General features: G+C 39.8%; 1 protein-coding gene across 1 annotated transcript in view; it reads left to right on the forward strand.

Annotated features, from left to right (window-relative positions):
• ITPRID1 (ITPR interacting domain containing 1) overlaps window positions 1-18,109 on the forward strand; it is a 201,258-nt gene that overhangs the window by 128,504 nt on the left and 54,645 nt on the right. Inside the window, 4 exon segments of the mRNA XM_067745595.1 lie at window positions 3,287-3,428; window positions 4,708-4,759; window positions 5,303-5,346; window positions 17,394-17,445. Of these exon segments, the coding sequence (XP_067601696.1) occupies window positions 3,287-3,428; window positions 4,708-4,759; window positions 5,303-5,346; window positions 17,394-17,445 (290 nt within the window).

Below are 18,109 nucleotides of genomic sequence, written 5' to 3' on the forward strand. Positions count from 1 at the left end.
TCTCTTCAATACATTGGTTTCGGTCTTGTTTTGTTTTGTTCTTGCAACATTGAGTTCTTGATGCGTATATAGTTTCACATCCTCTTGTTTTTTTCAGTTAAACTAGATAATATAAGAAATTTCCCGTGTTAATGGCAGTTCTTTATACACATAACGATTAATGACATAGTAATCATAATACAAGGGAACTGAAGAGAGAGGAGGGCCTCTCAGGCACAGGAGGCAACGCAATCCAGAATGAGGATTCACTTTGGGCCGAGTCAGAGCTGGCAAGACTTAGGTTCCAAGCGGTCCTGGGGAGGGGTTAACTAGATGAGTCAGCAGAGGCCACGTGACATAACTTCTGCCCTGTCAGTCCACTGGACTATTTGGGCCTGCCACCTGATTTGTGTCCCTTTCCAAAGGACTCTCTGTGGGTCAAGCCAGTGGATGCCAAAGCAAGGTCATTCAAGCATCAGAGAATACATTTCCAGAAGCAGATTTGTTTACTAACTGGGAAGGCATCCACTATAACAGAGGGAACAAATGAGTTTTTCTTTACAAACCTGTCCCTGACCCTTGCTTTTAGCAAGGGTTCCCACTTTCCTTGGCAAGCTTTTTCCTGCTCTAAAGCCAAGTACAGCTGAGCAGGCAGGGAGCGTATCCTCACTGGCTGTGCAAGGCTGGTGGCTGAGGTCACACATGCCATTGTAGAATGGAAGTTTGGGGATATATGAATAAAGCAGCACCATTATCTAAAATCTGGATGACTTTTACAGTGTTGTGTTTGAGAAAGTGGTAGCTAGGTGAAAATTCAACATTATAGTACAGAAGCAGCAATTTGAGGACTGAACTGCTTGACAGTCCTTGCTGCCACTACAAAGCAAAATCTTCGTGCTAAACAGAAACTGACTTTCAGCTGAGGTCAGTGGAGGAGCAAGATTACTGGGGGAATCTTATTTTTTTGTAATACATTATTCTTTCCTTCAAGCCCTGATCCTTTATGGAGTCTGATATTTCATGAATGTTGTTGAGCATTTTGGAGGTTTCCTCCTTGTGAGATTTTGTACTGTCAGAGTTGATGCTTTTATTATAATTCACACATACAAGATACAAGGCATTACCAAAGAGACTATTTTTTTACTCAAAAATTAAACAACTAAAAATTAAATGTAGTTTCTAAACTTTATTTTGCCATGTTATAAATTCTAGCATATGAAATAATTCTGTAAATTTTAGAACTATAATCATCTCTGTATGATTTTTGTCTTATGTTATCATAGAAATTTTTATAAACATTTATTTGCTCCCAGAAGATATTCCTAAAGTTAACTTTCTAAAGTTAGCTGGCTAAAAGACCTACCATTAGTATAGATATTAACTATCCACCCTTTGCCTTAAATTTTAATTAATTGAGATTTCTTAACAATTGCTGTTTTAAACATAAAATTAACAGTCATTACAATTAATTTTTGCAGTAATTTATTATTGCAACAGTAATTGTATATTTATAGTTCAACTGAATGACAGAATTTTAAGGTATAAATCATATAGGAAGACCCTTATTGACAATTGCACCTGGAATGCTCATCTGTAATTAAATGAAAATATTCAAATGTTTATAATAAACCTGAACAACTTGACTTGTTAAAATGCTGATTAGAAATGATCGTCTACATGTCATGTGATCAGTGATTATGCATAAGTTTAGGGATGCAAGACATGCTGCTGAAGTAGGTATTTGACTATTTGGTCATTTCTTTAAACTTGAAGAATAAACTAATGCAATTTCAAGTAGATGCCATGGAAGGAATTCAGTCACGGTTTAGTGGTTTTGAACTCTAGCTTTGCTACTTTAGTTTTGTACATATTTATTTAGTACCTACTCTATGCTGAGAATTCAATCAAATACTGACACATCAACCAGTAAGAAGGAGGCCTTTGTTCTCTATGTGCTGATAGTCTGGGGAGTTTACACAATTTACACAGCTTCTCTAAACTTCTGTCTCCTTTCCTACTCTGTGAGCCTCACAACTATATTAATAAATGTCAAATGAGATGATGGGGACAGCCTGTATTTCTTGTGCCATGTAAATAACGTATTTATTAACATCCCAATTGTCCCAACCATCATACAGGGCAGGTAGTGCAGCTTAATTGTCATGGGAACATGCTTAGAGTCCAGAGCCTGGGTTTGAATCCTGGTTGTTGTGTGACTTTGGGTAAGCAATTTAACCCCACTGCTCTTAGATTTACTACAAAATTGTGACAATTAGATTACTTCCGGACTTCCCTGGTGGTGCAGTGGTTAAGAATCCGCCTGCCAATGCAGGGGACACGGGTTTGAGCCCTGGTCCGGGAAGATCCCACATGCTGCAGCACAACTAACCCCGTGCGCCACAACTACTGAGCCTGTGCTCTAGGGTCCGTGAGCCACAACTACTGAGCCCACGCGCCGCAACTACTGAAGTCTGCACACCTAGAGCCCGTGCTCCACAACAAGAGAAGCCACTACAATGAGAAGCCCGCGCACCGCAACGAAGAGTAGCCCCTGCTCGCGGCAACTAGAGAAAGCCCGTGCACAGCAACAAAGACCCAATGCAGCCAAAAATAAATAAATAAATTCATTAAAAAAAGCAATTAGATTACTTCCTTCATTGACAATTAAATTAAATAACGGATTATAGAATTCAGCATAGAATCTAGCACATAATAAGTATTCTGCTGAAGTTAACAGTTATTAAAATTCAGTGCAATTGATCCCCAATTAAAAATAAGGGAATGCAGAGAGGTTATATAATTTATTCAAGGCCACACAATAAATTGCAGAGATGAGACTCAGCCAAAGCCCTTATTTTTTACATTTTGGGTCTCTAAACATATTGTCATAGATGTAACTGTTGGATGAATTTGAAAGATACTTATATTATGTTAATCAATGCTTTTAAACTTTCTCCTTGGCTGGGTAGGTCCTCCAGTCCAGTTTCTTTGCTTGCCATCCACATCCCAGACCACCAGATTGAATCCTCCAGAGTGTGGATGTGGCCTGGTGAAGGGTGAGACCACATTAGTCCTTAGTCTCCAGCTGCCTCTCCATTGAGAAAGAAACAGTTATCTCATTGAGACAGGGACCTTGCTTGGGTAGGTGAGCCAGGCTCCCAAAAATTGTAAAGCTGGGTCCACTCATTGAATTGTGAATCCTGTCGTCCTCTCCCTCTCACTGAGCCAAGCCTGAAAGCTGAGCTCTTTGTGTCTAATCTGTTTGTGTGTGTGTTTTTAATTAGCTTGTTGAATTACTCTCTTAAAGATGGCGGAGAAGTCTCAAGGAGACCAGGAAAAGAGCAGGAGAGACATCCTGAGGTCCACCAAGAGGACATGGGCTCCCCTGGATGAGCAGCCGCCCCCTGGCTCTGAGGAGGAGAGCCACAGTCTCACCGCCCCCATGCTGGGTGAGAACGGGCCCCCAGGGATATTTGAATCCAACCTACTGTGAGTGGTGAGGGATATGGGGTTTTGGGCTGGGGGCAAATGATTTTGGAACAAAGATTTGACTTTGAAGATACCAGTATTCCTGGCATGATACCAGAAACTTCTATGAAATGGGCACATCTGACTTCCCCGACAGACACCTAAGACACAGACCTTCTTGATGGAAACAGACGAACTAACGAATGAACTCTGCTTCCTTTCCACTCCAAGATCCCCTCATCCTAAGTCCCCAGGATCATAAAGCTATGTGGAGTCCATGCCAGAGACATGAAGCTTCGTAGGACATCAAACATTTTATTGAAAGGCTTTTATTTGCTGGGTCTTGCACAAGGTGTTGATAATAATTTTAATTGTTTAAAGAGTAATAAGTAAGAAAACACTTCTCCCTTCAGTGTGATTTTTTTGTTTGTTTGATTTTTTATGATGTAACTGATGGCTTTTCTTCTTTGCCCACCACCAATTTATTCTATCCCTTCACAGTATCTCAGTTGAAAACTAAGCACCTCCCATGTCCACTTGGCCTTTTTGGTTCACCAGACACCTTGTGAGGGGGTAATTCAGGTACCTCACTGCTTCGTAGGATAAAGTCAAAGAAAATAAGCCCAGAGTAACCTGTAACCAACCAGAATGGAAACAAATATTTACAGGAAAACTGCTTTTATATCCCTTCCTTTTTGCCTGTTGACTATTTGTTGAGCCAGTGGTAAAGATCCACCTTAAAAGACACAGGGTGCCTGTGGCAATTCTGGGACTGTAGTGCAATTTGCCCCTGGAATGAATGCAAATTTGGTTCCTAACCTGGCAGAGAACTCCTTGCAAATGAACATCACTGGCTAGCTGCCTTATGGAAATGTGATTCAGTAAGGAGAGGCTCCACGTGATTTATATCCAACTAGAGAAAGGCAAAAGTCTCCTATGCTTTTTCACCCTTTGTATTCACACCAGGTAATTTAAAAATTATTCTAACATCTCTTGCTCTTTGGTGATTTTTTTTTTTTCCTTTTCACATTTTTTTCTTTCTCTCTTTTTTTTAAGTTAGTCCTTTGGCAAGTTTACAGTTCATTTTCAGGAAAAGCTGATTATGGAAAACCGGAAGTTTTGCCTTGGGGAAAAAATGAATATGCTTATAGAAACATGTGACTAAATACTAGGAACCAGACCTATTAGGTGGTGGCTGAATAACAGGGTGGGATCACTTTAGCTGGTTATGCTTTGACTAACTGGTCTGTTTCTCATTAGTAGAAGATTCCAAACAAGAAAGTATTCAGCACTGGCTGGACTCTGGATTCTTGTAAGTGTTTCTTTATGCCCTTACACATCCTTCTTGCAAAGATCCATGAAAACAGTATGGGTAATCCTTCAGGGACAGGTGTGACATGTAGGGATTTTCATTTTAACTGGGTGTTTGAAGGATTACTCTGTTATTGCAAAAGTTATATATCGGTTTAAAACTACAACATAGAGGGGCTTCCCTGGTGGCACAGTGGTTGGGAGTCCACCTGCCGATGCAGGGGACACGGGTTCGTGCACCGGTCGGAGAGAATCCCACATGCCACGGGGCGGCTGGGCGCGTGAGCCATGGCCGCTGGGCCTGCGCGTCCGGAGCCTGTGCTCCGCAATGGGAGGGGCCGCAGCGGTGAGAGACCTGCGTACCGCAAAAAAAAAAAAAAAAAAGTACAAAATAGAATAATATTTCAGCCCCCAGCTGTTCATTGGTTTCCAAAAGACCTCTTATAATAAAGCCTAACTGCATAACTCTGTTTAATTAAGGAGCAATTTAGCATAATTTATTTACACACATTGTTTGACTCACAATACTTTTGTTTCTTTATAGTGTCTCTGTAAATGAAAACCTTCAGCCAGCCATCGACCACATCGGTAAGACCAGAGAACCCAGAAGCAGTTATGCTTTGTGGACCTGAGTAGGAGATGTATTAAAATGTTTGTGTGAATAAATCTAAAAATGAGAATTATCAGAGGTTCCTAGAAATGGAAAAGAAATCTCAGAAACCATTCAGCTCAATCACTTTTTTAATATTTAAGGCAAGCTCAGAACAGATAGGTGTTATCCAGCAGCAGGTTGGGGGCTAGAAACAAGGACTCTTGCCATATCATTAGCTCAGACTCTAACAGAAAACTCACTGGGTCTGTGAAGACATTTTGCAAGGATGTAATTATGGAAATGAAAATGAAATTGTTTAATTTTTCCTGACACTGTATTGTACTTTTATTTCTAAATCTAGTTTCTTTCTATTCTTCACTCTTAAAATTATATCCTCTTTCTAATGATGCATTTGTTCTCAAAAACAACAAATGACTGAATTCTATAGCAAACAGTACAAATATGTATTTCGGAGGCAGAAAGTGTATCACACTTGTTACATTGAGATTTGATAAGAACATTACAAGAAGAAAAAGAAATTTAACTACAGGTTTCACAGTTTACATCTTCATTAAGTCAAATACGGTATTTCATAGACTGTAAGACTCCTCAATCATAAAATGCACCCACATTTTAAGTACCACTCCAATAGGAAAATAAAACAACCATCCTTGTCATCCCTGTCAATTATAACTAGGCATTATAGTAGGCAACATTGACTACTAGACACATCCTGATTTCATAGATGTTAAAATGTGAAAACAGTGTGTTTTAAAATTGATGTAATGCCCTAAATAATGCATGTAAAAAATGACATAAATAAGGAGTTTAATGATTAGAGGGAAAATTATTAGTCTAATTGCTACTTACTTGGCTGGTTTTAATTATTTCACTTCCTTCACTGCCACTTAAATTAAGATTGACCATTGGCTACAAACCAGTTTAAATTTAGGAATTTTTACTTTAAAAATCTAGGTATATTGTTCAAATTTCCTCCTTTGCCAAGCTTCTTTATTTTTTTTAAATATAAAAGTTCCATGATGCCAAAAATCTCTGAAGATGTTTGCCAATAAATTGAATTTAAGTACCTTTGTTCCTGACAGTTTATTCTCATGAAAAGGCAGGAAGTTAAGAAATATAGCCAGCATTTCATATCCCTCTGATACTTCATCTTGCCCAGATTATAGTAGGAGGCCTGGCACCAGTTCTGGGGTTGTCAGTAACTATATTAAAAGCTTCACTTCCCAGAAATTAAGACAAATCATGGCCCTTCCTCCTTTGAATCAAGTCAATGAAGTAAAAGCATGAGGTGAAGAGTTGGAGGAAAGAAGGGTAACAAGATGACTCTGAGATCAGACATGCGCAGTTTCTATCTGCCAGGTCCTTTGTCTTTAGTGAAGTTTTTAATAGTAATGGAATAGCTTCTTACAAGTTTAATTGAGCCTTCACTTTTACAAGGCCCTTCCTCATCTGTCATATTTTAAACTCAGTAACCTGTGTGGTAGCAAGGCTGGTGTTCATCTGTGTTTGCAGGTGGAGAATCTGGGTGGTCAAGTGCCACGATTTTTAGTTACAGCTGGTTGGAGGTGGGTGGAGGGACCTGTGGCTGGGCATGCTCTCAGCCCCTCTGTGTGCTGGTTTTGCTGCAATGAGCTCAAGGCACCCTGAGCTTAGGGAAGCCGAGGACCGCACCCGGAAGTGGAAACTATAACAGTAGTAGCAGAAACTGGAGAGCTGAAGGTCATGAGGGGTGTGTCAGAGAGAAAACTGTGGTGAACCAAAAAGGAACTGAAGAAGAGAAAGAAAAGTATTCTCTGCTGGAGGGAAAATCCTGTGAAAGCTCCCACAATCTCAGTATGATGCAGAGTGGTGCATTCGTTCCTAGGTAAGCCATAACCAGTTACCACAAACTTGGTGGCTTAAAACAGAAATTTGTTTTCTCACAGTTGCGAAAGCTGAAAGTCTGAAATCAAAGTGTCAGCAAGGTTCTCTTTTAAGGAAACATTTTAAAGTTCTTTAAATCCTGCAACCTTTTGGGGGCACGATATAGTTCAATCATTATATCTTCTAAGGGAAGAAAAATAATACAGTGTCAGGTGGGAAATTATTATATATAAGTACGTTTCACTGTAGTGATTTTTCTTTTATTTCAAGTATATTTTCTTAGAGTTTCAGGTTTGATTCTCTTGTATGTGCTTTAATATCAGTAACTATGGCAACAAGATTTTAAATGCTGTCTGTAGTATAAGTAAAGGGGAAAATGGAGAGAAAAAAAAAAAGTGTCAGCAAGGTATTCTCTCTCTGAAAGTTCTAAGGGAAGAATCTTTCCTGGCCTCTTTCTTGTGGTTCCCTTCAAACCCTGGCATTCCTTGACTGGTAGCTACATCACTGCATGCTCTGCTTCTGTTTTCACATGGCTGTCTTTTCCCTGTGAGTCTTCTCTATTCTCTTAAGGACCCCAGTCATTGGCTTTAGAATTTATGGCTCACCCTTATCCAGTATGACCTCATCTTTACTAATTATATCTGCAGAGACCCTATTTCCAGATAAAGGATACATTCTGATATGAAATTTCAGATACTGAAATGAAATTTGAGGGGATACTATTCAACTGACTACAAGTAGAAACCACTCTGAGGCTGGTTTCCCTCAGTGATCGTTCTGAGGCTTTATACATTAAAGTGTAACAATATCCAAGTGCCTGCTCATCTTCCAGGGGACCCAGCACCTCCCATGGAAAGCATTCTAGTGGACATCAAATAAAATGAAGAGGTGGAATAAGGCTTCAGTGGCCCTATTGCTGATTTCCTCCCATGTCTTGAGATGGCCAAGGTCAGGTCTTCGCTTCTAATGGCGATTTTTTGGCTTTCATGCTGCTCTGCAGCTACCTAAAGTCTAATTTTTTTTTAAAGCCTAACTTTTATTAAACTGGAATCTGGTTGGCCTATCTTGTTCACCACCATTATGCTAGGTAGAGCTCCCAGAGGGGAATGAAATTAGTACATGTGGAGGGCACACAGTCTAGGTACTTTTTGTGTATATTATCTCATTTACCAGAACCATCTTCTGTGGTGGATATTATCATTAGTAACTTTTGCAAAGAGGAAAATGAGACTCAGAAACGTTAAGTAACTTGCCCAAAGTAACGCAGTTAGTAGATAAGTGAGTTGAGATTTGAACATGGGTCTGTCTGACTCTGCAGCCACGTTTCCTCTCTAGAGGACTATAGTATAATTTACCATCCGTGTTATGCATGGACACTCCTGGAAGTATCCTGGGAGGAAAGCTCTGCATCAGTGTCCCTGCTAGAAAAGTCAAAGCATGAACAGTGTGGGTCAGTTCACTGGCATCTACTTCTCCCTCCGGGTCTTCTGACTCTTGTGTACCGGCTTTTACGGCCACAACTCAGTCCTCATGAATTTAAATGTTTTGAAGTAGGACAATGCTAACTTTTTAAATGTCAGTCAAGTATCCGTAGAAATGAAAAATGGCCACATCTGGATCTTAAAATAAAAAAGATGCATCAAATTAGTTTTCTAGAAAGTCATAAGAAGCCCATTCTACCTTAACTCCAGAAATTTTAAATTATAAGAAACTAAACTCTTGGAAAATTGACATGAGTGAGGTACTAGCCCTTAAGAGTTGGAAAATTCCATGGTTATTGTTTTTTTTCCTGAGGTTCACTCAGGTTTTTCCTGAGGTTTCTGATCCCTATACATTTCAGTCTCAAACTTATAATTAGTAATAATTAGTAATTATCATATATTGAGTGCCTGTTGCATATTTTAAAAATATTGTGAAGTATTTCTCAAACAAGGTGATTGATTAACCTCATTAAATATTGAAGAAACAGAGACTCGGTAAAGTTAAGAGATGTACCTAAAACCACATAAAGCCAAAGAGGTGGACACATGATTTGAATTCTGTTTGATTTCAAAGTTCATGCTCTTTTTACCAGAAACCAATATACTGCATACTGGTGTAAATCCATGGCCATTAATTTTATCCCTAGCTTTTCCTTATTTCTGTGAGCCAAGCTTGGATGGCAAAAAGAGACACTTCCATTTAAGGGTGTTCTTGTATTGATAAAACCTTATTTCATTTACACTTGAGGTACATAATGAAGATTTAAATATTATTAATTAAAAATAATTGTAGAGAGGGCAGAAAGCAGAAGCAAGAAGTACTACAATCCTGCAGCCTGTGGAACAAAAACCACATTCACAGAAAGACAGAAAAGATGAAAAGGCAGAGGGCTATGCACCAGATGAAGGAGCAAGATAAAACCCCCGAAAAACAACTAAATGAAATGGAGATGAGCAATCTTCCAGAAAGAGAATTCAGAACAACGATAGGGAAGATTCTCCAGGACCTCAGAAAAAGAATGGAGGCAAAGATCGAGACGATGCAAGAAATGTTTAACAAAGTTCTACAAGAATTAAAGAACAAACAAACAGAGATGAACAATACAATAACTGAAATGAAAAATACACTAGAAGGAATCAATAGCAGAATAACTGAGGCAGAAGAACGGATAAGTGAACTGGAAGACAGAATGATGGAATTTACTGCTGCGGAACAGGATAAAGAAAAAAGAACTAAAAGAAAGGAAGACAGCCTAAGAGACCTCTGGGACAACATTAAACGCAACAACATTCATGTTATAGGGGTCCCAGAACAAGAAGAGAGAGAGAAAGGACCCAAGAAAATATTTGAAGAAATTGTAGTCAAAAACTTCCCTAACATGGAAAAGGAAATAGCCACCCAAGTCCAGGAAGTGCAGAGAGTCCCATACAGGATAAACCCAAGGAGAAACATGCCGAGACACATAGTAATCAAATTGGCAAAACTTAAAGACAAAGAAAAATTATTCAAAGCAGCAAGGGAAAAATGACAAATAACATACAAGGGAACTCCCATAAGGTTAACAGCTGATTTCTCAGCAGAAACTCTACAATCCAGAAGGGAGTGGCATGATAAAGTGATGAAAGGGAAGAACCTACAACCAAGATTACTCTACCCAGCAAGGATCTCATTCAGATTCGATGGAGAGATCAAAAGCTTTACGGACAAGCAAAAGCTAAGAGAATTCAGCACCACCAAACCAGCTCTACAACAAATGCTAAAGGAACTTCTCTAGGCAGGAAACACAAGAGAGGAAAAGAACCTACAATAATAAACCCAAAACAATTAATAAAATGGTCATAGGAACATACATATCAATAATTACCTTAAACGTGAATGGATTAAATGCTCCAAACAAAAGACACAGGCTTGCTGAATGGATACTAAAACAAGACCCATATATATGCTGTCTACAAGAGACCCACTTCAGACCTAGGGACACATACAGACTGAAAGTGCCTGCCAATGCAGGGGACATAGGTTCAAGTCCTGGTCCGGGAAGATCCCACATGCCACGGAGCAACTAAGCCAGTGCGTCACAACTACTGAACCTGCGCTCTAGAGCCCGTGAGCCACAACTACTTAGCCCACATGCCACAACTACTGAAGCCCACGCATCTAGAGCCCGTGCTCCACAACAAGAGAAGCCACTGCAACAAGAAGCCCGAGTACCACAACCAAGAGTAGTCCCCGCTCGCCACAATTAGAGAATGCCCACGCACAACAACAAAGACGCAATGCAGCCAAAAATCAATCAATAAATTAATTTTTTAAAAAACTATTAAATAATAAGAACTTACAAGATCAATTTCTAAATTTGTTGTCTATATTATAAGAATGTTTATAATATGAAAGCATAATGTTTATCAAATGAAAACATTCAAAGCAGAGAACTATGCAAGGTGGAGGATGCAAAGATGTAGAATATATGACTCCTGCCCTCAAGTATGTCACTCTGACTTTCCAGGACCATTACAATGTGAATATAACCTGTTCCAGTTTTCTACAAGACTGTCTAGTCTTTTCTCCTCTCATTATACCTAGTTCTTTCTCTTTCTTCATCCAGTTCCTCCTGTCTTAAAGTCTTTCCTGTTCCGTTTACCTCTTGCCCTTCTTTTGAGACTTTACCCAAGTCCCATATTCTCTGTAAGGCCCTTCCTGACATCTGCGCTAAGAGACTCAGTCTCTCTTCTGAACATCAGTGACATTCATCATGGGTTCTACCCATATGACACTTGGTCTGTGCTGCCTCAAATTATTAGTATATGATCGGCCTCATTAACAAAACTGTAAAGGCCACTGAGGCAAGAATTCTGTCTCACACATCTGGTTTCCCTAAAGCTAGTCAACAAAAAGATCTTAGTAAAACTGGTCCATAATAAACATGATTTAGTCAGATTGGGCAATCTTCAAGAAAAGGTGAGACCTGAGCTAGTCAATCAAAGAGAGATATGGTTTTGAAAAAACAAAGAGACAAAGCAAGTCGATGTCATTTCCTGGAAGCAATAGGAGCTTGAATAAAGGCACAGAGTGAGAAGCAAACTGAATGTGTGCAGGAAAGCATATAGGGTGATAAGACTAGAGAAAAGGTTTCACGCTAAGGAGCAAAGGGAGACATGTTTCTGTTAAATAGGGTGTGGTCAGGTTATAAATGCCTTAAAATGCAGAAAGAGGGAATCACGCTTGACGTCTTAGGACAGGGATGGCAAAGAAGTGTCATCTCAAGTACCAGCCAAAGGATGGGTAGTTACAGCTGGGATCTGTGTTGAGTAGAACTGTGAAGCCATATCTTTGTTCACCTGGATAGAGGGTCATGAATAATAAGTAATAACTCCACAGGTGCAGTGTTGGGGAATTGAAGCAGGTGTGTTTCACATTTGCCATCTCTATTGTAATGAGTTATGAATGGTTTCTAAGAAGAGAGATGACAGATTCCAGTGTTTATCCTGGCAATGGGAAGAAGGTGCACCCTTTGGGAAGAAGCTAGTATGACCTCAGGCTTGGGGTGATGAGAGCTTGGGCTGGGTGTCAGCAGAGGAATAGAGAAGAAGATTCCACAGCATCTGGAAAATAAACAACTATCTGGGTTAAGAAGAGCAAAGCATCACAACTGGCTTTAAAGTTCTGAGCATGAGGGTCAGGGAGAATGTCAGAGTCTCTTTTTCTTGTAAGAATATAGTTTAATAAGTTGCCAACTGAGACAAACAAACCCTGATGACTGCCTCTACTAAGTGTCTTGGTCATGCAGGAGTTAAATATACAGAAAGCTGCAGAATGCTATTATTTTAGAGGCCTGTGAAAATGCAATTTGATTAGTCTATTGGACGATATTCCAAAGAACCAAATGTCTTCCATGAATCAGTCAGAAATGCTTAGGAAAACCAAAATAAAAAATGCTTTCCAAGCCAATAAAGGTGCTAATTAGTGCCTTCTGCATATCTCACTACATCTTCTCCAGTAATACATTTTGCAGGGTTAAGTGCAGTGTCTGCTGCTTCAGATGGCAGAAGTCCACCTAACAGTAGGGAGGGTGGCTGGAGACTCAAGTATCTAAAAGGGAATCAGAACTGGCGTTTTAACCCATGCAATGGGATGTATTGAGTAGAGCAAGGAATTTTTTTTTTCTCACTTTAATTTTCCTTCAGACCAACCCTTAGGAATCTTGAGGATAGGAGAACTTGAATTTTTTCTTTCTTTCTTTGTTCCCTCAATGCTTTTAGAGAGTAAAATCTGGCTTTAAAAACCTAATAAGAGTGCTATCTTGGGAGGACAAAGAAATGGAGAAAATATCAGAGCCAAGCGCCCAGAGAAGCCAGTGTGGATTTGAGCAGGCTTAGCAGGCAGGCTTATGTGGTGAAGCTTGGGGAAATCTGGGGTAACAGGAGCAGCTTGTTTGTCCCATGATGGCATTCCCTAGGTGTCAAATTTGTGCTCTGATCAGAGGTCACAGACTTAAATGCTTCTGTGAGCCAGGCAGGTGAGTGCTAATGAACCAGGCAGGCGGGGAGACTGCAGAGAATTGCAGGGCGCATCACCTCCAGCAGATGTTGCCCTGAAGAGACCTGAGCCAGGGCTGCTGGATCTTCTGGGTTTTAACAAAAGCCTGGGAATACCAATGCTGCTGAGAACTGGGCTACCAGCTTCAGGTTCATTATTGAAAACAGGCAAAGAAGCAAGGGCCTGACCCTGACCAGGTTGTCCTCAGGTTCCAGGAAGTTTACCTTACAAATTAACAAAGTGGGGGGAAAAAAAAAAAAAAGAAAGCTAAAGTAAAACCAAAGAAAACGCAAACAGGCAAGGAATAATAGTTTCACACTGTCCTGTGCAAGACTCAGCTGTCAGCGTCCAACACTGGGAAGGCCAGTTCCTGTTTCCACAGTCATCAGGAAGTAAACACGTAGTAATGCTAAAAATGCCCCTTGGTCTCCCAGGACTCAGGGTGTCCAGGGAGTGAAAAATGGAAATGAAGCAGTGAAGCTAATTGATTTTTGATAATTATATTACAATTTTAAAAATCAGGCTTGTCTTGTGAGTTTCAAAAATTATATCGATTTTCCCTGGCTTCATTTTCTCCAGAATCTAAGCTTGGCAGCAGAGAAGGCTATGTGTCTGAATATATTGGATAGAGATAGACATTTGTGTCATTTTAAACAAGATCAAAAAGAAAGAGTATAGAGTCTAACAAAAGATGTAAAAGCTATATCTGTATATCAGTAAGTGCGAGATTCAGGTGAGGGGGGTCAAACATCCTGCCCAGCCCCTAGCTGTCAGCGACGGCTGGGCCTTACAGGGCCCGCTGATGCTAAAACTGTGTAAGGCTTTCATGTGTGTCATCAGACCAGAAAACAACGCTTCGGTGAACTAGCCACGTCTACTTTGCACGTTCCTTAGAAAATATGTTTCTTTCAGGGGCTTCTTTCCCCTTTGGGGCTGCCCTTGGTTTCTTGGCAACCAGATTGCTCCTGAACCTGGACTGCAGAGCTGCAGCGTGTGTGGTCCGTGGAATGTGGCTACTAGATCTGTGTGGGCACTAGAATCTCATGAAGAAGCCCTGAGTGAAGGGATGTGGAATTTTATGGATGACTTGGATGTTCTGTGGGGCTAGGGTTTTTGAAAACTCAACAAGGCTGAGCTAACTCTTTTCATCAGTATCTGAAAATGGTTCATTTCCTGTCATTTTCTGACAGTTTGAGCAATTCACTGTGGCCACAATGCCAGACTCCTGGCCTGGACGTACACATCCGTTCACATGTTCTAGGAAATCCAGAGCAATAGCAGACAACCAGAAAAGACTGAGGCAGTGGCAAGAGTGGCGGTACTGGCAGAATATGAAGCCAAATGTCCTAGAACCCCAGAGTATTTTATGCAAGAGCTGCTCAGAAATTCCAGAATTCTCTGGATGAGCTAACTAGGCACAAATGGAGCCTGCCTTTGTGAGATACATGCAGAGCAATAGATGGAGATGGTGGGGGCAGGGAGAAATAGACAAAAGGTTGCTGAAAATGATAAATATTTATTTTAACCTTCCATTTTGGGCAACCTATTATTTAATTCATCAAGTCATTACAACATGACTGCCAAAATATTATACTGTGCTGGCATCTATAACATGATTAATAAAGTGGCAAATAGGCTTTCTCCCATGTGACAACTTTAATCAATTGGCATTGGCTTTATGATTTGAGAAGGTTTGAGACTGAGTTCAGTGAGCAAGAGTGCTGCAGTGGATTAGCAGTGCCTGCCTAGGTGAGCGATTTGGTGTTGAATAGATGAGTTTTTCGAACTCTGGATTGTGGAGGTGACTGACAGTGAAGGAAGAGCTAAATGGGAGACCACTCTGCCCAGAACAGCACTCCTTTTATCTATTTAAATTACTAGAAATTTGCAAAAGAATTCCTCACTAAAACGCATAGTTTTAAAACTACTGAGGTAATGGGCAAAAGACTGGAGTTTGGATTCTAAGCTAATTTCTAAATTGGTGCATAAGTTTGAGTCAGATATTTTAACTTACATGAATAACTGTCACCAGATATCACACAGCACGTTTAATAAATGTCACATTTGTATCATAATAATGATCATTCACCTTGATATTCCATCCTTGGTAGTGGCTCCTATAATGTTCTATGAAGCAGTTTATTCTAAACTCATAGTTTATTCTAAACAAAGGGTGAAGTTTGTTTATTCAAAAAAAAAAAACCACTCATGAAGTTTACTCTACACAAAGAATGGCATAAAAGCTTCATCTCATTCAATCCCTGACAATTTTGAGAGCCTATCTAGGCTCTATGAGAAAGTGGTGTCATTGATTAATGATGTCTACTATGAGAGTGAGATTGAGAGTGGTAGCATGGAGATATATATACTTTATTTTTAAACCTTTATCATAGATTAATATTTTTCACCCTATATAGCTCTTGTGGTGACAGAATTCCATTTGTTCTGTAGGGCAGAACTTACTGTATCTGTTTTCTTATTACCTTTTAAAATTGTAGTTATGTATTTCGGACTTAATTAAGAATCCACTATTTGCTCACACCTCAGTAATATACCTCTAGTCTTTATCTTTCTAGACCAGTTGCCCTTTTCCACTCGGCAGGGTCACTGAACCTTAAAAAAAAAACAGCTGAAAACTATGAGTATTCTCATCTTCACCCTCAAAATTTGGTATTCAGAGACAAGTTCCCAGATACCTTGAGATCTATTCAGAGACCCCCTACCCAGAGAGGAACTCTGGCTCCAGACTGAAAAGCCCTTTATTATTTTCCTTTTTTATGTATGTTTCAATGATTTAAGCTTGTTTTTCTAAAATCTCTCCCAACCTGTGTTATATTTCTTATGGTGAAGAACTTTACATTCTCATAGAAGTGCTGGGTGGTAATACTTCCAGTTTGATACATGTCACACATTTGCGCCCAGGAGAGCCACAGTGAGAGGAAATTGGAAGCCCTGGGGATGGAGTGGGGGACTTCTGAGGAACTGCCTGTCTTCTGAACACTTCCTTCTGCAGATGTCTACCGCAGCGTTACCTCACAACACAGGTTCTGAGTACCGCTTCGGCCCCTGAATAGGCCTCTCTGACATCCAATATGTAGCTCTTCTATTCTGTCCTCAGCACCACTAACCAGGCAAATGGACTTTCAGCATCGTCCTTCTCACGTTTACTTGTTTGCTCAAAAACTTTTTATTGTTTTCCATGTCCTAACACGTACATAATAAACTCTTCTTTCCAGCTTTCGAATAAGCAACAAGACAATCTGTTGACAGCGTAGTGTCTTGAAAAGAAACAACAGCAACAAATAAAAATAAGCTGTGGCACCCTACTGGCCATGGGAAATTTATTTACTCTGAGCCTCAATTTATTTCTCTTAAGTGGGCATGAATGATACCTATTTCACGGATAAACAGATTGTGCATGTAACATGCTTAGCACATTGCCTCACACAAACTTAATGTTAAATAAATAGTAACTATTATTGTTATAATCAATAATAAATGTAATGATAAATTCCTGGATCTGCTACTTCTGACTGTGTGGTCATGGGCTCATTACTCAACTTCTGTGAGTCTCAGTTTCCTTATCTGAAAAATAAGAATAGGTCCTAAATTATAATACTGTTGTAAGGATTAGGTGATACAAATTAATGGAAACTGCTCCGTGAATGCTGGGTTCTTCATGTATTCTTTTGCCTGTCCCCATCCTTGCTCCTCAACCTTTTGTACCAGGAGAGAGTATTCCAAAATGCCTTGTGATCTAATCAGCCTATAGCCCTATCACTGTGCTTGGCACTTGCTATAGACACTCTTCTTTCATAATGACACCTCTTTTCCATTGATCAAATTCTCCCCATTCTTAAAAATCCAAGACAAGTACTGTTTCCTCCATGAAATCTTTGCTGACTACGTCATTTGCCACTGACTTCCCCCTTCACTGAGCAAGTACCACATTTCTTCAAGTGCTTGTCACACAATTTAGCCATTAATTACATTCTGTCTTGTTCACTACAGAGATGCCTTTTATCTCAGGCTGACACAGTCTTGGATATGGAAATCAATGCCATGTTGGTTTGTTTGAAGGTGAGAAAACCTTCCTTTAGAAAAAAAGGAAATTAAGCTCATCTCCTCTTTTTTGTTGCAGTTCCTTTTCATGAACAAGGAATGGTTCAAATGACTGTGAAAGACTACACGAGGTAGGTGACAGAGTCACTGTTATTTCACTGCAGGATTTTACAGCCGCGTCTTTCATAAATGAAGTGGAAATGAGGAGGTCTCTTTATAATGCCATGGATCTTGGGATCTTGTCACTGGTTTAGCCACAGTGCCTAAACCATTTGTACCAGCCTCGAGAGAGATAGAGGTTCTTTAATTGTCATAAAGGAGTGTGCAGATTAACTCAGCAAATGCTGGCTTGGGGGGAGTTTAATTAAAGCATCCACGTAAATGGTATTCTACTAAAATTCAGCTATTCATGAGGACCTGTGCATAAAGTAGTTACATTCATTATTTTCATATTGTCCGTTATTATCACGCTGTTTGCTGGACAAGAATGCCTACAGTTTCCAATGTTAGGAGTTTAATTAAAGCATCTGTGTAAATGGTATTCTACTAAAATTCAGCTATTCATGAGGACCTGTTCATAAAGTAGTTACATCTGTGTTTCCATATTGTCCATTATTATGGACATTATTATGTCCATATTTGCTGGACAAGAATGCCTATGGTTTCCACTGTTAGGTAGAAAGCATTTTGAGTGTCCCTAATATGAGGAGAGAGACTAGGTCCCAAAGGGGTCTCAACAGCAGCAGGAACATCACCTGGCAACTTAGTAGAACTGCAAGTTTCCAAGCCTCACCC

This window comes from Pseudorca crassidens, chromosome 8 (assembly GCF_039906515.1).
Source record: "Pseudorca crassidens isolate mPseCra1 chromosome 8, mPseCra1.hap1, whole genome shotgun sequence".
Classification (NCBI taxonomy): Eukaryota; Metazoa; Chordata; class Mammalia; order Artiodactyla; family Delphinidae; genus Pseudorca; species Pseudorca crassidens.